This window comes from Gopherus evgoodei, chromosome 10, assembly GCF_007399415.2.
Source record: "Gopherus evgoodei ecotype Sinaloan lineage chromosome 10, rGopEvg1_v1.p, whole genome shotgun sequence".
NCBI classification, from domain to species: domain Eukaryota; kingdom Metazoa; phylum Chordata; order Testudines; family Testudinidae; genus Gopherus; species Gopherus evgoodei.
The window spans coordinates 67,756,138-67,775,911 of NC_044331.1; the positions used below are offsets into that span (position 1 = coordinate 67,756,138).

Sequence of the window (19,774 nt, forward strand, 5' to 3'; positions counted from 1 at the left end):
TTATATCAGATCTGAATATTGGAGTGTGATGTACAGTACGGAGTGACTGTGCTGGACTAGAATGGAGTGAACAATTCACCCACCCCGGGCATTTCACCCACTTTGTTGTGTAGGCTGACATATGTACAGGGCTTGTCAGCTCTGGGTTTGATAAACTGCATATTTTCAAAGGTGTTTATACTTACTGATATATATATTGGTTGTCCAAGGTTGACATTATCTATGTGATTTGTTTGATATACTTTTAAAGAGCACCTCTTATGCCTAGTCAGTAGTGACAGGTTCCATTTGGGCGGTGGGTTTTATTTATTAATTTAATGAGTATATGTTTGTATTCACAGCTCCTAGATTCTTAGCCTTATTTCAGCAGAGATCATGCTGACGTTTGTACTTGCCAGGAAGCAAAAGACAGGATTTCAGTCCCTCCAAAATGAGGGTTAACTATCTTTCCTGTTTGCCCCTGTATGAGCAGATTTTTATATGTGGTGCTCACTAGAACTAATCACACAAGTTAAGTTTTCTTGAAGAGTTGCAGTAGCCTTCTGCTTAAAATGCAGCCAGTGATGTTTTTAAAAAGCAACAGGCAATTATTCCATTAATATGAATAAATTAATAATTGTTTTTAAAATCAAAGATGTTAAAGACACTTTTTTATTGAAGGTTTCCAGCTATAAATCAAGTGAAGAAAAAACCATTTTAACAAATGCTTATAGTTAAACAGATTTACTTTCATTCGTTTCAAAGCAAAGCTAAGTCTTGTGGTAGGTGTTTGTTGTCTGCACTCACATGTTAAAGCTCTTTACTTTCATCACAAGGATATTGCATCCTTCTAGTTTTTAGCCTAACAGAAAACCCACTTAATCTAGCTCTGCGAGTGCTAAAGTCATTCCTTGCAGTTTGACAAGTGGAGTTGGTCCTTCATGTGCTCTTGAGCAGAAATCTAATTCTCTGACATTCTTAGGCCACGTCCAGACTACCCGCCGTATCGGTGGGTTAAAATCGATTGCTCCGGGATCGATATATCGCGTCTAATCTAGACGCGATATATCGATCCCCGAGCGCGCTTATATCGATTCCAGAACTCCATCAACCCCAACGGAGTTCCAGAATCGACACGGAGAGCCGCGAACGTCGATCCCGCGCGGTGTGGACGGGTGAGTAATCCGATCTTAGATATTCGACTTCAGCTACGTTATTCACGTAGCTGAAGTTGCGTATCTAAGATCGATTTCCCCCCCCTAGTGTGGACCAGCCCTCAGTCAGTCACCAAAGTGCTGAGTCCTGTCCCACTTGTGATGCTCTGGCAATAAGTGATCTAGATTTCTATTACAGCCCTACCAGTAAAGGCACTTGCCACAAAGCAATAAAAGATCAATAACGATTAGATATAAATAATAACTGGGTGCATACCATCTCTGACTTGAAAGAGACAGATCTGGTGACTGCCAAAGTCACCTGGCTTGTAGCAATTTAACCAGCACAGGAAAAGAGAGCTACATGTGATGGGTAATAAAATCATATTACAATTGCTTTATGTTCTTATTCCCTTTGCCAACATTGTGATGATTATTTATATTATCTTACCGCATGTATATAGAGCCTTTCATCTCAAATGATCACAAAGTGCTTTTCAAGCTTAAACTGATAGATTGTATACAAGGCAATCGCTTCATCCACCATTGAAATGCAACCACCTCTGGGGTGAAATATAGCTGTTTAACCCTACACAGCAAAACTATGCAACAGTTTAGGGCAGGAAGTGAGGACTGTCATATCCATTTGAAACTGCATTTGGATACTTGGGCTAAACTTCAAAAAACATTCCATGCAGGTTGTTAATATCTGATTAAGTAGCAACAAGTACAGTTTAAAGTACCATCCAATGTACATTTTGTAGGAATGGCTAGTCCTTACTTTACAAAACACAACTCTTCCCCTTTTGGCATCTCCACCCCTGTGTGTTTGTGTTTTCTCTTCTTTCCTGCCTCTCTCTCTCATAAGTTTGGGTTTCTTCAAGGTAATAGACTTGGGTTGGGTTCCTTGGCTGTATCACTTTTGCTGTAGGACTGGCAGCAGCGCGACATCAGATGATATTGCATTCACCACCCCAGTTTATTTCACACTGCTGTAGGCACCACAAGGAAAAGTCTACAGCTCAAGATCACATTCAGAGTCACTCCCATGCTGCAACCAGTGCCTATGAGAAATTGTTGCTGCCCAAAAGATTTCTATAAAAGAAATTGTCCGACAGACTTCACCTAAAGAGGGGTTGACCACTGCCTCAAAAAGATGCACCCCCGGCAGAGTGTTCTTGAACTAGATGATATTATGTCGACATATTCAGTTCAAGCCACATTAGAGGGTGTTGGGATTTAATTTATTTCTTTTCACCTCTAGACATTTTTCCCAGTTGCTGCCATGAGATAATTTACTCTGACTGTTTCATGAATACTGTAAATATTTGCTGCAACATATATGTAAAACAGGAGGTCTTAGTATTCAGAATAGAAGTTAGTTTGTTGCCTGTACTGGCTGCAGTGCTCTGTTTGCTGTGTTTTAGCAGAGTCCATCAGTGTCGGCCTTGTTTGTATTCTGCCTTGCTATGTTTATTTCTCATGCTCTAGACATTTCAGCCCTGGTGGTACTGGTTTCTTATAAAGAAGCATTGTTCCTGGCTGGCTGTCTTCATCGCTAGCTCCCTGTGAGGTTATATTATGGGGAGTCTGGTTTTAGCAAGCTACGTTTTGTGGGGAGATGTGACACCAGTAGGCTTTCAGTGGGTCTGTCACATATTTGTTTGAATACTTACAGTAGACTAACAGTTAATTACAGGATTGTAAAAATTGCAAGTGATACTGATGCCAGAGCCATAAATTATACCTTTTTCTATATTGTTAAGAAAATCTTTTTCAGGATGAAAGAACGAGTGAGCCATAAGTTTTAAGTCATTTAAATCTGTGGCCATGGTGTCTTTTATTTCAAGAGCTTAATGAAAAGCTACTAAATTTCCTGGTTAGTCTTTCAAAGGGCATATTGACACAGCAAGTTACTGTGCGGACAGTGCTGCAGTGCAGTGGAAGTCCTGGAATGCGGCTCAGTATACTTCAGTATAGTACACTAAGCCGCACGTTGGGATTTTCACTGCACTGCTGTTGGCAAGCTGGTGCGCTGTAGATTCGCACCCTGACTTACTGCACGGGAACTCGCTGTGTAGACCAGTAAAAATGGTGATGATCCCGGGCACAAGCAGTCCCAACCTTCCACTAGCAAGAAGGTTGTGTTATAAAAAGTTTGGGCCAGCTCCTTCTCTCCATTTTACCCATGCAGCCCCTTTGTGAATAAATCCAGTTCTCCTGAGAGTGAGACTTAGTTGCATTGACTTGAATTGGGCACTAGCTCAGCCAAAGCATCTCCTGTGCCCTGACTTGTAGTGCCCTCTACTGTTCCCATCGTGGGACTCTCTTGAAGAAAGCGTACCAATCATTTCATGCTATGTGGTGGCTTTGTGATGTGAGACTAACCGTCAGTATGGTGATTTAATTTAAGAATGGTTGGAGTTAGAAGAAAGCAGCAGGAGAAGAGCTCTGTGGTGCATCCAGTCTTTGGCAATCAGAAGATAGAAGGGCTTTCCTTGAATTTGTATTTTTCATTTCTGTGTAGCAAATATAATATTGAGAACTGGTTCACGATGACCACTGTGTAATTTTAATGTAATTGTAAATGGCAAATCATGTAAAAGAGGCATCCAATTTTACCGTAGCAGTGAGCGATACTTGGATGAGATAGTGATGGGGGCCATAAAAACAGAGAGACAGATAATGAGATATGATCACACGTATACATAAAAAACATATCTTCTGCTTTAGTGTCCAGTACTGCTTTCAAATATTCATAGGTTGGTAGGGCTGTTTGCTCCAGTTACTTAATGGACTACTTTTTACATCTGTACATTGGTATCAAAGCTTTCTGAAGTCGCAAGGGTAAGGAATTTTATAACAGTAATTATGTAAACAGTGAACATTTATTAATGTCATAGAACTGTCACCAGAATAGCTAGAAACTGGCCAAGCTACATTTCTCTCCATTTGGTTGGGAAGTTTTTCTCTTTGGCCTACATCTACAAATTTATTTTTTCTTTTATTTTGGCTTCTCAGCCATGAGGCAAAAAGGCCCCATCCTGCAAAGACTTACTCCTGTGCTTAGCTTTACACACTACGAATAGTCCATTGAAGGCACTCAAGCTACTTATAGTGTGGAAGATTAAGTACATGCAGAAACAGGGCCAAAGAAGCAGTGGATTCTCCCTGAAACTGAGTGCAGTCATATCTTTGAATGGAAGGCCCTTTTCATTGATACTTCAGGGTCGTTAGAAACGTATCAGGTCTGTGGATTCTAGTACTATGTAACTGTATTGACAGTAATGCTCCTCTGTCATCACATTATTCAGAACCAACTGGTATAAACACAATTCACAGTTTCTTCTCAGCAGAGTTCCCTTGCTGGAATTTTGTAAGCCAGAATAGGGAGCATTGGCAGAGTTCTGTGTATGAAAGAGGGAATAAGAGGCTGCTTGACTTTGCCCAACTCTAGCCAATGCTATTAGGGTTGGTTTCATGAAATCCAGGATATGTCTAGACTGTAATACAGAACCTACGGTACCGAGCCTCAAAGTCCAGGTCAGCTGACTGGAACTTACAGGGCTAAACACGGCACAGTAAACATTCAGGCTCAGGCTAGAGCCCAGACTCCGAAACCCACCCCCTCATGGAGTCTGAGAGCCCAGGCTCTAGCCCAAGCCCACAAGTCTACATTGCAACTATAAAGCCCCGCAGCCTGAGCACAACAAGTCTAAGTCAGCTGACCCAAGCCAGTCATGGCCATGCTGTGAGTCTTTTACTGCAGTGTAGACACATCCCCGCTGTCCACCCCTTCCCTTACAAAATGAAATTAGAGAGGGACTTGAACATGGCTTGAAATTGGATACCCCTGTCTTTGAGGAGAGTTTGGATTTGGTTTTGACATGGACTTCACTTTGGAGTGGAACCCAAAATCTGAACACCCCTGAATCTGGAAAAACTTTGGATCTGAACTTTGTAGCTTGGTTTCCCCACCACTCAGTAAAATAATATCTTCAGAGTTCAAACTGTCCACCTTTGTGCAGGACCTTTTAAGCAGAAAGGATTAGTAAGGAAATGGAATTTTCTGGTCCAAAGAGAAAGCGTAAAAGTTTAGCTGTGAATGCCTTTTAAAAGAATGCATGTTCTTACTAACAATTTTTTGTTTGAGTAATCCGAAAAGCCTACAAATATCTGATAACAAGTAATGAACAAATTTAATCTCTCTTAATGTTAAAGCAGCATATTTCTTAGTTGAAACAATTGTCCTTTTAAACCATTAGCCTGAAGTAAATGGTGATTTCATGTGTCTGATTTTTCATAATCCATGTCCATGTGCGTATACTGTTTTTTTTACAGGTACTATCCCATGGGCCATCCAGTTTCAGTCCAACTCTACTTCCTTGCTGATCGTTTTCAGGGCTTCCTAATCAAACATCATGCAACAAATCTGGCTGTCAGTAAACTAGAGACTTTGGAAACTTGGGTGATGCCAAAGAAAATGTTTAAGATTGCTAGTCCACCAAGTGATTTTGGAAGGCTGCAGTTTTCAGAGGTAAGCATTCCTAACTAGAGCAGTCCTAGCCATTTCGCTGGCCAGGGCGCATTTTTGGTACAATCCCTCACCCCATCCCCCTTGTGCAGCCAAGCCACACACAAAAAAAAAAATGCCCACAGCCTGCCAATTAGTGGAGCAAAAACACCCAACCAATCAGCCACTTCTTTGACAAAAAACTGATGAATTTGTATGTCAATTCATCAACTTTTTCAAATGCATTTTAGACAAGTCTGAGGCAGAGTGACTCAGTGCGTTAATGCACAAGTTCTTCATCATAGGAAATATTGAGGCAAATCATGGTTTATGGCCCAACCGTGTAACATGGTGAGCACTTCCTGCAATATTGTAAATGCCGTCAGATTCCCTTAAGTTAAGTGGCAGATGAGGGCAGTTATCTCACAACAGGTGGTCAGTACCTTACAGAACTTATCATCTGTGTCAATTTCCCCTTCCAGAGAGACTTGGGGATTTTGGGGAAAAGGGCACTGCAGCTCCAGATTGAGGTGGACTGTGTGATGGAGCCAGCTCTTTACGCTAGCCTGTGCTATTAGATTCTCCCTCCTGTGAGCACCCTGAAAAAATTAAAATTTGGAAAAGTCAGGGAGTATGGGTAGAATATTGATGTAGGGACATCAAAGAGAAAATTATCACAGCAACGGCTGAGATTTACCCATAAATCCTGTTATTTCCTGCTGGGATTCGTCCCATTTTCGGACACACACACTGTAAAAAATGTACCCCTAAAATACATCATGAGAAATAGACCAATAATAGAATCTGACATCTATATTGTATTTTAAACATATAACTGTCTAAACAGTTAATTTCTTGATGTTTCTTGTTAAGCCACAAATTTCAATTAAAGCATAAAATTGATTGAACAAATTTGTTCCCAGTCATTATGGCCAAGTCCATAAATTATCGTCTTCTTGGGCAATTAAGAAAGGCCTAGGTAGGATTCAGTGTTTTGGTGTGCGTGGCAAATCCAAGAAATTAATGTCCCATTAAGAAGATGAATGTGGGATGCATTCTGTTTATCAATGTGTCTGATGGTTGACTTGCCATTTCGTGCAGTGATAAAGTGTCATACAAGCTATATTTCTTGTGATTTGTAGCACTTCTGTTGTTTGTTTGGTTCTTAATTCTACTTTAGCATAATTCCTGATTTAAGTGCTTCTAAGTTTGAAAACACATGGGTGAGCAACAGAAACAGTTCATCTAGCTGAGTGACAAAATGTGTTTAAAGTACTCAGGAATCCATTTTAAATACAGTGTTAATAAGAAGAAAAAATCTTGATTTATATCAGTTCCTGGAAAAGATTCAAAATCTGTCCTAAGATTGATGCCTGTTCCCCCACTGACCTCAGTGGGAGTCATGTAAATATAAGCAAGGGAAGAATTTGATACTTAGTGAGTTCCTCTCACGTCAGAAGGAAATTTTTCTTTCATTGGAAAATAGTCATCCAGATACTCTTGCAAAGAGTTTTGTTTGTTGCGTCTCAGATTGTTTGTTTTCTCCTTTCACAGTTGATTCATATTAAGAAAGACTAGGAAGCACAAAGCCAATCATTTTAATCATTTACTGTATTTTCTGACTCCTCTTGGAAGACAGATCTCTCTGCTTTGGACCCAGCTTTGCTCCCTTGTGTACATAGGGAATAACTCCATTGGCTTCAGTCAAGGCTGACAAGCTCCAGAACCGATCCATCGTCATGCTAAATGACATTTCTTGTTTCTGAAAGATCTCATGGCTGTCAAATAAACCAATCCGTGCCCCTACTATGAGGACTACAACAATCTTATGATCAAAGGTTGTGAGCTAAGCAACCAGACAGAAAACTCAGGATGATGGTTATGCTCGTCATGCCATGTCTGTGCTGCCTTTCCCAATAATTTTCTTCAAGTGATGAGGCGGTGAATTAGAATTGGCAAGGTGGTTGTTGGCTGGGCACTGCAGTTCTTTTGCTGGCTCACACAAATGAGGCCAGCAGGAAGAGCACAGGGAGGCTGCTTCAAAATGTGCTGCAGATAAGAGTTAAAGTTTACAGTGGTCATTGTGGTCCATGCATACAACCAATAGTATAGCATGGGTGATAGGATCACTACAGTTCCGATTAGGCTCATGCCGCTTTTACTACTATTATGGTTACCGCTCCCCTATTTTGCTCCTCAAACTCCACTTCCTGACCAGCAGGTTTTCCACAACACCAATACAAGTGTGAGACAGAAAGGTGAGTGTGAGAGACATTATGAGAGTGCTAGTGTTGAGGTGCCAAAGTGCTGGCGAAGTTTACGGCAGAATTGCAGTTGCACAGTAGATTCTGAGCACACTATTGTGTCAAATTTTATCATTAGAGGAAACATCAGAGGGATGTTTCATCCTCATCAGATGACAGCCCCAGACCCCTCAAAAATGATTTGTATATTTGTTTGGGTGTCCTTGTCATCTACTGCACACCTAGATTTAGGCTATATCTTAGGAAACCTGAAATTTAATGCACTTGGAGGGGAAAAGATTGATTTCATTTAAAGTATTAAAAGACTTCAGCTCTAACTGTATCATTGGAACACTAAGTTCATTTCTGGCCTTGTTAAGAGTTGTGATTTATCACAGAGAATAAAATAAACCAGGTGGCAAGCAATTAGTGTGCATTGTGTGAACCTAATGGTCCTGCTTATGAAGAGCAATGAGAGACAAACCCATAATCAAGGCATAATTTCTTTTGGGCAAATTTTATCTTGGGATTGAACAAGGATGGAAACAGGAGCTTTATACCAATGAGACAAGGTAGAATTCCAGCTTTCCAAGTATACCCAGCACTCACATCTTGTTTCGGGAGCCTAGAATAATCTACCTTAAGAGAGAGGTCTATAGTATATGTCTGTCTCTATGGAAAACTATCCTATGATGTGATGTGGTATAAAAGCTTTTCCATTGTGAATTTGGAATAGGCGGTTTACTCCTGAATGTCAAAGCCACAAGAGAGCTCTGCAACTCATCCCAAATGACTGTTAATGAAGCCTTGATACCAGCCCACATCCTCATGCTGTCTGCGTGTTCCACATACGTATCCAAAACTTATTTTAAGAATGTTTTAGGGCAGGGCTCAGTGGGAGGAAGGGATAAAAAGTTCTCCAAATTGCTTAAAATTATCTTCACTATAAAATGCTACAACTTGAAAGCTTCAGCCTCTCTCCTGCACTGAAATCTGCTCAGCACAAGAGAGTGTGTGTGTCTAGGGGGGACATCAAGAAGCTGGTTGTGATTTCCTGATTCTGTGGACTGATCTGCAGTGGCCCTGGCCCCAATGTAGATTAAAACAGTGCCTGGGCTGCTCTAACATACATCATTTAACTGAGGTCCCCAAAAGAATGTACCAAAGCTGGAGACTGCCAGAGCTTACTGCGCTCCAGCTGTACCACACCTCTGTCTCCAACATACCCCTCACTCCTTAGACTAAGGACTCCTTCATGCTACGTCTAGGCTGAGGTATGGGATTTCAGAGTATCTTAGTTTTATGCTTTGGCCTATCATTGTAGTATCTGACCATCTTCCACATAACATTAATAGCGAAGTCCCTAGTGGATTTTATTGAGTCTCTGGCATGTCTCCCTTTTTGGGGTAAAATCTCTGCTTGAGGTAGGGTCTTTGTGTGGTTGCTTTTTTTCATTAGCAGGGGTTTATTTGGTAGAAAGGGGTGTCAGTGTTGTGTGTGTGTGTGTGTCATTTTTATGATGGAAAGGCTTGGTCGAAGAGGAAGGTTTTGCAGCATTTCCTAAAGACAATCTGGATTCCTCTGATCCCTTCTGGAAAATTGTTCTGTAGCCAGATCCCTTTGTCCAAGATTGTTTTATGCGCAGCTATCACATGCTTCATCTTGGGCTTTCTGTTGAGCGTTGTTCTGGAGGAGCGCAGCTGTCGATCATTCATAGATCGAAATGTGGTCTGTAGTGTTGCTGGGCCTTGATCCGCTAATTGCTTTGAAAATTAGGACAAAAGCCTTAAACTGGCATCAAAAACCAGCTGTGAGCCAGAGGAGGGACCTCAGTATGGGTTTTGATGTGCTCCTGCTGGCCTAAACCATGGAGAAGGCAGGCAACTGCATTTCTGTACCAGCTGGTGCCTGTGCATCACCTTCACATTCAGCTTCCATCTGGTGAATTACAGTAATCCAGCCTATAGGTGACGAAGGCATGGATCACTGCAGCCAGGTCCTTGTCCGGAAAGAAGGGACAAAGCAGGCATTTTTAGATACTGATGCTAACCTGGTCATCCAAGCTCAGTGAGGAGTCAAAGAGCGTCCCCAAGTTTTACACCATTCTGACAGATTGGAACGGTATGCCTTCAGTGGAAGGTGGAGACAGTGACTCTTCTACTTCTTCAGAGCATTTCTCCTTTCTGAGAAACATCATGTCGGTCTTTCCTGGATTCAGCTTCAGCCAGCTGCTTTTCATTCAAGAGCTGATTTCTGGTAGGCATGCTGACATTTGAGAATGAGATATATACAGTAGAACACCAGAGTTACAAACTGACCTGTCAACCACACACCTCATTTGGAACTGGAAGTATGCAATCAGGCAGCGGCAGAGACCAAAAAGAAGTGGGGGGCAGCAAATACAGTATAATACTATATTAGATGTAAACTACTAAAAAAAGGGAAAAGTTTTTAAAAAAAGGATTTGACAAGGTAAGGAAACTGTTTCTGTGCTTGTTTCATTTATATTAAGGTGGCTAAAGGCAGCATTTTTGTTCTACATAGTAAAGTGTCGAAGCTGTATTAAGTCAATGTTAACTTGTAAACTTTTGGAAGAACACTCATCAAGTTTTGTTCAGAGTTACAAACATTTCAGAGTTACAAACAACCTCCATTCCCGAGGTATTCGTAATTCTGAAGTTCTACTGTAGTTAAGTGTCAGCAGCACACTGCTGGCCACTGAGTCCATGGCATCTCCCTGTCTCTCTGTGCTCTCAGGTAAAAATTGAAGAGAAGAGAGGTTAGTATGGATCCCTGCAGATCCCCAGAGGTGAGGGCAGCTACTAATTGCCAGTCTAAGTTCTGCTGGGCATGGAGCTCTTGTCTGTGTGAATGGCTAAAGGAAGGCCATTTTTAGTCTCACCAGAGCTGTCTTTATGGCGTGTCCTGATCTGAATCCTAGTTATGATACATCTAGAATGTTAGCTGATATCACATGTTGTTGGAGGTAACTAGCTTCTGAATTATTTTGCCCAAGAAAGGGAGGTTGGAGACAGAACAGTAGTTGAGAGGTCTTCAGGATTTAAGGGTAGGCTTCTTGAGGATTGGGCAAGCTATTGCATTTTTGAAGGGGTTAGGTTGGTGTGCTTCTCTGAAGAAGACATTGACCGTTCCTGTTAGTAGTGGGCATAGTTGTTTGCTGGCTTTTAACAGCCAGGAGAGTCATGGATCCATTCCATAGGCTGTGGCTGTATTTTATTTTTCAGGGCTTTTTGATCTTCAGAAAGTGTGACAGGGCCACACTCAGGTGGATAATACAGTCTGGTCAGGGAATTTTCTTTCTTCGAGTGATTGCTCATATCCATTCCAGTTAGGTGTGTACGCGCCGCGTACACGTTTGTCGGAGAAACTTTTAGCCTAGCAATCCAGGCGAGTCAGCTGGGCGCCCCCTGGAGTGGCGCCGCTATGGCGCCCCATATATATCCCAGCCAACCCGGCCACCCTTCAGTTCCTTCTTACCGCCCGTGTCCGTCGTTGGAACTGTGGAGCACGGCTTCGCTGACCTCCACACTCCCTAGCAGCTCATTTCGCTTCATTGTATATAGTAGTTACAGTTAATTGTTATGTGTGTGTGTGTATATATATATATATATATATATATATAATTATTATATATATATATAATTATTAGTCAGTTAGTTAGTTAGTGTTAATAGTGTAGCTATTAGTTGTAGTTTGAGGGGATCGGGGAACCCCCCCCTTCCCCGCACCGGGAGCCGGGGCTCATGCCCGGCTCATCGGGTTTCAAGCAGTGCTCGGCTTGTCACAAGCCGATGTCAGTTGGAGACCCCCATGACTCCTGCTTGAAGTGCCTCGGGGAGTCGCACTTATCGGCTAAGTGCTCGATCTGCAAGTCTTTCAAGCCGAGAACCAAGAAGGAGCGAGACATTAGATTAAGACAGCTCCTTATGGAAGCGGCCCTGACACCTCCACCCTCGGCACCAAGCACAAGTCAGCCGGTAAGCAAGGGCACCGCCACGGCACCGAGCGCTGCCAACAAGGACTCACGGCACCAGCCTCCGTCGGTACCGAAACCGGCTTCGAGCCGCTCCCTCTCCCCGAGGTCGAAGACGGCGAAGGCGCAAACCATCCCGCCAGCAGCTGCCTTGCAGTCAGAGCCTGCGCCAAAGACGGACCACCCGGCACCGATACCTGCCGCGGCACCGTCTAAGCCGGTACCGTTGACTCCGACCCCATGAGGGCCGTCGAGTCCGGCACCTGGCGGCTCCCCGGTGCCCACCACGGTAGAGCCTGCTTCACCATCTACCCCGGAAACGTTTGCCGCAGCGAGGGATCTGATCACGATCACCGATGCGCCACCGCCCTTACCCCTGGCACCGCCGCTGCGGGTACTACACTCATTGGGCAAACCGACCCTGACCAGACCGGCTTTGGTCAGCATAGCAGACCGGCACCGCTCCAGATCGCGGTCCCGCGGACGCTCTGCATCGAGGCGTCGCTCATACTCTCGACGGCGATCTCGGTCTCGGCACCGGTCAGACTCCCGACACCGATCAGGCTCCCGGCATTGATCACCTCGGCACCGGTCAGGCTCCCGGCACCGATCACCTCGGTACTGCTCACGCTCCCGGCAGCGGTCGACGTCTTGAGCGTCAACCCGGTACTCGCGGTACTGCTCCAGCTCACAGCACCGCGGTGTATACTGCACCTCCAGGAGCAGATTGAGACAGAGGGACTCAAGATCTCGGTCGACCTCCCGGCACCGAGCTGGTCGCAGGTCCCGATCTCGCTCTAGACATCGTCACCAATACCGACACCGGTCACCACAACCCAGAGGTGTACGGTCTGTCGGAACCTTGGCTCCAACTTTCACTGCTCCACCATGGCCGTCTAGAGGCATGTCGGCATCCTCCCAGGCGGGTAGCTACTATGAATGGGACCAAGATCCCGAAGTACCGCTGGGAGTGTTCCAGGACCCCCGCCCGCAGGACGTGGGTTCCCAACAGTGGGGTTTTTGGACACCCTGGGCATATCATCAGACCCAGGGTGGCCCCGTGCCCCAGACCCGTTCTGCCACCTCAGAACATCGGGTACCGGAGGCCACTGTTTCCCACCCCCCCGTGGTTGAGTCGGACAAACAGCCGCCACCAGCCTCCCCGGGTCAACTGGAGCAGGAACCAGTCCAGGAGCAGGAGACCACACAGGATGCCCTCATCCCCGAGTATCCTCCTCCTCCTCCTCGCCAGATGAGGCCGTGGCTGGGTCTTCAGTGTCAGGGCCCCCACCTATAGACCTCAGAGCCCACCAGGACCTCCTCCGTAGAGTGGCCCTTAACATCAACCTACCTGTGGAGGAGGTCCCAGAGGTTGAGGACCCGGTAGTGAGCATCCTCTCTGCGGACGCACCTACCCGAGTAGCCCTCCCATTCATCAAGACTATCCAGTCCACCGCAGATAACCTTTGGCAATCACCAGCCTCCATTCCGCCAACAGCTAAGGGAGTGGAAAGGAAGTACATGGTACCCTCTCGGGGGTACGAGTACCTATACGTCCACCCTCCTTCCTCCTCCCTAGTTGTCCAGTCTGTCAACGACAGGGAATGGCACGGCCAACAGGCACCGGCCCTCAAAGCCAAGGAAGCTAGGCGAATGGACATCATGGGTCACAAGGTGTACTCAGCTGGGGCCTTGCAACTCCGTGTGGCCAACCAACAGGCCCTATTGGGCCGTTATAACTATAATATATGGGCGGAGGTGGGTAAGTTCTCTGAGCTTCTACCCCAGGACTCACGCCCGGAATTTAACGTGTTCCTGGAGGAGGGTAAGAAGGTGGCCAGGACCTCTCTACAGGCCTCCCTTGACGCGGCTGACTCAGCAGCCAGAACCTTGGCCTCGGGAATCACCATGAGGCGCATTTCCTGGCTTCAGGCCTCCACCCTACCCCCGGAACTACAATATACCGTCCAGGACTTGCCCTTTGACGGGAAGGGTTTGTTCTCGGATAAAACAGACTCCAAATTGCAGAACCTTAAGGACAACAGAGTCATCATACGCTCGCTGGGGATGCATACACCTTCCACCCAGCGTAAACCCTTCAGGCCCCAAGCAAGACGCACAAACTTCCCACCACACCAGAGGCAGGACTTCAGTAGACGGCGTGGCCGGGGGGAAGGCAGACGCCAATCCTGCTCCCAGGGAGGCCAAAACCAAGGGCCCCCCAAGGCACCACCGGGCTCCAAGTCCGGCTTTTGAAGGTGTGCCCGGGGACGGTGTGCCAGACTCAAGACAGGATCCTTCCCCTACCTTCTCCAACCGCCTCTTACACTTCCTCCCGGCGTGGTCCCGCTTAACTTCAGACCGCTGGGTGCTACGCACGGTGAAGCAAGGATACCACCTGCAATTTGCTTCCTCCCCCCCTTCCCGGCCCCTTCCCAGTCCCTCTTCAGGGACCCCTCTCACGAGCAAACCCTCCTGCAGGAGGTTCGTTCTCTCCTGGCAGCAGGAGCTATAGAGGAGGTACCTCTAGACGAGAGAGGCAAGGGGTTCTACTCCCGATATTATCTGATCCCCAAATCCAAGGGAGGTCTCAGACCCATCCTAGACCTGCGGGGCCTCAACAAATGGATGCTCAAGCTGAAGTTCTTCTTCGAGTGATTGCTCATATCCATTCCAGTTAGGTGTACGCGCCGCGCGTGCACATTCGTCGGAAAACTTTTACCCTAGCAACTCAGTGGGCCGGCAGGTCGCCCCCTAGAGTGGCGCCACCATGGCGCTCCATATATACTCCTGCCGGCCCACCCGCTCCTCAGTTCCTTCTTACCGCCCGTGTCGGTCGTTGGAACAGTGGAGCGCGGCTTAGCTGACCTCCACTTCCCTAGCTACTCGTTTTCTCGTATATAATTATGCAGTTATAACACTTTTATATATATATATTTGTATGGTTATACGTGTTTTCCTTGCTAACATGGTTAGTTTAGTTAGCGGGGTTCAGGAAGTAGCCCCTTCCATGAGCCCAGTGCCGGAGCCATGCATGGCTCACCAGATTTTCAAAAGGGGCCCGGCTTACCAGAAGCCGCGGCCGAAGAGAGATCTACATGACTCCTGTTTGAAGAATCACACTTGACAGATAAGTGCCCCATTTGCAAGGCTTTTAAGCCGAGAACAAAAAGGTGCGGGACTTTCACTTGCCCCTCCACCTTGGGCGCGGAGCGATGTTCAAGCGGCGGGCAGAAGCGCCTCCTCGGCACCGGACCCCGCCGGTACCACCAAGGCCTTCCGGCACCGACCGTCGCCGGCACCGATGTCGACTCGGCACCGTTCCCTTCTTCCGAGGTCGAGAGAGTCTACGATTCCTGCTGGTGCCTGGCGGCTCCCCGGCACGCACCGTGGTTGAGCCCCCTGCTCCCGCTACTTCCGTGCCACCTGCATCGCAGCCAGAGAGCTCGCCTCAGTTGCGTTATCCGGCCTGCAGAGGCACCGATGACTTCGGCTCCGTCGATTCCAGTCCCCCAGGACCAGGGAATCCTGGCAGCTCCCCGGCTCGCGCCGTGGTAGAGCTTACTGCTCCTGCTGCTTCTGTGCCAGCTGCACCACAGCTAGACAGCTCGTCTAAGATGGCTCGCCCGGCGCCGACGACGTCGGCACCGTCGATCCCGGTCCCACGAGGGCCGTAGAATCCGGTGCCTGACGGCTCCCCGGCACGCGCCGTGGTTGAGCGTATTGCTCCTGCTGCTTCCGTGCCAGCGGCACCGCAGCCAGAGAGCTCGTCTAGTCGGATCGCCCGGCGCCGACGCCTGCTACGGCACCGATGACGTCGTCACCGTCGATCCCGGTCCCACAAGGGCCGTGGAATCCGGTGCCTGACGGCTCCCCGGCACGCGCCGTGGTTGAGCGTATTGCTCCTGCTGCTTCCGTGCCAGCGGCACCGCAGCCAGAGGGCTCGTCTACGTCGGATCGCCCGGCACCGACACCTGCTGCGGCACCGATGGCGTCGGCACCGTCGATCCCGGTCCCACACGGGCCGTAGAATCCGGTGCCTGACGGCTCCCCGGCACGCGCCGTGGTTGAGCGTTTTGCTCCGGCTGCTTCCGTGCCAACGGCACCGCAGCCTGAGGGCTCGTCTACGTCGGATCGCCCGGCACCGACACCTGCTGCGGCACCGATGGCGTCGGCACCGTCGATCCCGGTCCCACACGGGCCGTAGAATCCGGTGCCTGACGGCTCCCCGGCACGCGCCGTGGTTGAGCGTATTGCTCCGGCTGCTTCCGTGCCAACGGCACCGCAGCCAGAGAGCTCGTCTACGTCGGATCGCCCGGCACCGACACCTGCTGCGGCACCGATGACGTCGGCACCGTCGATCCCGGTCCCGCAAGGGCCATAGTATCCGGTGCCTGACAGCTCCCCGGCACGCGCCGTGGTCGAGCTACTTCTCCGGCTGCTTCCGTGCCCACGGCACCGCGGCCAGAGGGCTAGTCTAAGTCGGATCGCCCGGCACCGACACCTGCTTCGGCACCGTCGATCCCGGTCCCGCAAGGGCCGTAGAATCCGGTGCCCGACGGCTCCCCGGCACGCGCCGTGGTTGAGCGTATTACTCCCGCTGCTTCAGTGCTGACGGCACCCCAGCCAGACGGCTTATCTAACTCGGTTCTCCCGGCACCGGCACCTACCGAAGCTCTGATGACCTCGGTACCATGGATCCCGGCCCCACGAGGGCCGTCGAATCCGGTGCCTGACAGCTCCCCAGTACGCACTGTGGTTGAGCCTGCTGTTCCCTGCGCGCCGGAGATGTTACCAACGGCGAGGGCTCTCAGTGCCATGACGGAGTCAGTGCTGCCTGACCCGGGCACCGCCGGTACGGGTAATACAGTCTCTTCAAGGGACTGTCCCCTGTCAGTACAGCAGAGCGGCACCGTCTATGATCACGGTCCCGCAGACGCTCCAAGTCCTGTCGGCACGCCGGACACCACTGGCAGTCCCGGTACTGTTTTCCTCGGTACTGGTCACACTCACTGCACCGGTCGGTATCCCGTTCGCCGACCCGCTATCGGCACCGTTCCGACATCTGGCACCGGGGCAGGTACCTTGACTCCTGTAGCTCTTCTCCGAGCCTCGAGATCTCGGTCGACCTCCCGACACCGTTCTGGTTGCGGGTCTGGATCTCGTTCCAGGTACCGATACGCCTCCCGATGCCGGTCCCCGGTGCCGAGTTGGGCAAGGTCCGAGTGAGTCAGGGACTCGGCCCGTGCCCTCTTTTAGTACCTCCATGGCCGTCCGGACACGCATCCGTGTCACCCCATATGCGCGGATTTTATGCTCAGGACCACGATCCTGATATCATGGCCAGCGGGCGCCAGCCCCGAAGCGGAAAGAGCCTTGGCGAATGCAAGGTGTACTCTGCAGGGGCCCTGCACCTCTGGGTAGCGAAGCAACAAGCCTTGCTTAGCTGCGATAATTATAGCACCTGGGTGGAGGAGTTTCTCCCTCGAACCTCCCACCTAGAGTTCGCTGCCGTCTTGGAGGACGGGGGAAAGAATTTACCCTTTGTTGGTAAAGGCATCTTCGCGGCAGAGACAGCCCCAGACTGCGAAGCCTGCTGGACAATAGGGTCCTAATGCGTCTCAGCATGTATACGCCTGCGACCAAACGCAGGCCTTTATGGCCCCAGCCGCCATACTCTGTGCCTAGCCAGAGGCAGAACTCTGGAAAACGGCAAGGCCAAGGTGGTCGCAGACAAACGTCAGGCCCCCTAAAAAGCCAAAGTCGAGGTCCCTCGCAATTACCACTGGGACCAAAGACGGACCTTCCAAGGTTCACCGGAGGGCGGTGTACCAGTCGCAGGACGGGATCCTGATCCCGCTTTCTCCTGGCATGGCCCCAGTTACTTTTAGGTCGCTGGGTCCTGCGCACGATGGAGCATAGGTACCACCTTAAAATTGCTCCAGCCCTGTCCCCCTTCAGCGGACGAAAGGGGTTAGGGGTTTTACTCCCGTTATGCCCTAGTCCCCCACTCGACCACAGGTCAGACCTTCCTGGTCCTGCATGGACTCAACCGGTTTGGGATAAGGTTGAAGTTCTGCATGGTATCCCTGGGAACCATTATTCCATCCTTGCCTCCGGGGGGCTACTATGCCGCCCTGGATAGGAAGGACGCGTACTTTTGCAATGCCATCTTCCCTCCGCATGGGAGATGCCTCCGCTTTATAGCCAGCGGTGAATACTCCCGGTTTACGGCCATAGTCGCCGCCTACCGTAGCTATGTCGGATATGCGTTTTTCCGTATTGGGACGATTCGCTTATCCGAGGAGACTCTGACACACAAACCACTCAGCCCGTGGGCATCGTCACGGTCTTATTCACAGATCAAGGCCTGATGATTACTAATAGAGCAATCCGCTCTGGTTCCCACGCAGAGGTTGGGCTTCCTAGGGGCTATCTTGGTCTCCTACCTAGCCGGAGCCTGCTTATCGCAACTGCGGTTTTAGGCGATGGCATCAATCATCTGAGGTCTGAAGGCTTTCCCAACGACCTCAGCTCGTTCTTGTCTCAGTCTCCTGGGTCCATGGTTGCCCGCAAGTTTGTAACCAAACGCGCCAAGCTCCGCCTCCGTCCTCTCCAAGTCCGGCCCACCTCGGCGTACCGCTTGGACAGGGAGCCAATGGTCATGGTAGTCACCCTTCCCTCGAACGCCTTAGGCTCCCTAGAGTGGTGGCTAACTCCCTCCTTGGTGTGGACAGGATGCGGTTTCATCCGCCCCAGCCCTCACTGCCCCTGACGGCGGACGCATCATCTCTCTGCTCGAGTGCTCATGGTCACCTCCGAGCTTAAGGCCTTCGGTCTTCTAGGGAGCTGGCATTCCTCATTAATGCCCCAAGAATGAGAGTAGTCCGCCTGGCATGCCAGGGGTTCCATCGGCAGCTGCGAGGCCGTTGTATCTCGGTGTTTACAGCCAACACAATGGCCAGGTGCTTCATAAGCATTCAGGGGGGACATAGTCCTCCCCCCTTTTTTGTCAGGAGGCCATCCATTTCCGGGTCTTTTGCATGGCCCACTCGATGGAGCTGGCGACGTCCTTTCTCCCAGGCGTTCGGAACGTCTTATCTCTTTGACTCAGCAGGTCTTTCCTGTCTTACGAGTCATCACTCTGCCCCATGTGAGGCGTCCCGCTTTCCGGAAGTGGAAATGGTTCCTCGCACAGACCTGTTCGCTCACCGCGAGTGCAGGAAATGCCAGTTGTTCTGCTCCTTCCAAGGTCTCTCCTCGGAATCGATCTTGGTCGCATTCCTGATGCCGTGGAACGGCCAACTGCATTATGCCTTCCCGCTGTTCCCACTGGTTCGTTACGTCCTGCTCAAATTCCGCAGGGGCGGAGCGTGCATCATCATCATGATCACTCCAAAGTGGTCCAGGCAGCACTGACATACCACGTTGCTCGGCCTGTCAGCCCAGACCTCATCACTCAGGGCAATGACAGGCTTCGTCACTTGGACCTGCAGCCTCTTCGCCTCACGTACCTGAGTCGGGGTGACAGGCAGCCTTCCGCCTGGTCAACGTACCGAGCCAGGTGGAAGCGTTTCCTTTACAGCTGCAGTACGCTCGATCTTGCTCCTGCTGAGGTCTCGATCCCCTCTATTTGGCCTGCCTCTGGCCTTCAGCGGCAGGATCTGGCGGTATCATCGCTGAGGATACTCTCAGCAGCCATCCCTACCTTCCAGCAGGCTAAGATGGACGTTCAGTGTCCCACGCTCTATGGGTTCGAGGTCCCTCAAGGGCTTGGAGCGCTTGCACCCTCGGGTGCGCCGCCCAGCCCCGCCCTGGGGCCTCAACCTAGTCTTGGCCAGACGGGTCTCTGAGATCAGAGCTCTTACGAAGGTTCCACAAAGACAAGGTG

At 49.4% G+C, this 19,774-nt stretch overlaps 1 protein-coding gene across 1 annotated transcript in view; it reads left to right on the forward strand.

Annotated features, from left to right (window-relative positions):
* The window catches only part of XYLT1 (xylosyltransferase 1), a 347,177-nt gene that overhangs the window by 302,607 nt on the left and 24,796 nt on the right, over nucleotides 1–19,774 (forward strand). Inside the window, exon 10 of the mRNA XM_030578349.1 lies at nucleotides 5,475–5,670. Within this exon, the coding sequence (XP_030434209.1) occupies nucleotides 5,475–5,670 (196 nt within the window). The remainder of the gene's footprint in view (nucleotides 1–5,474; nucleotides 5,671–19,774) is intronic.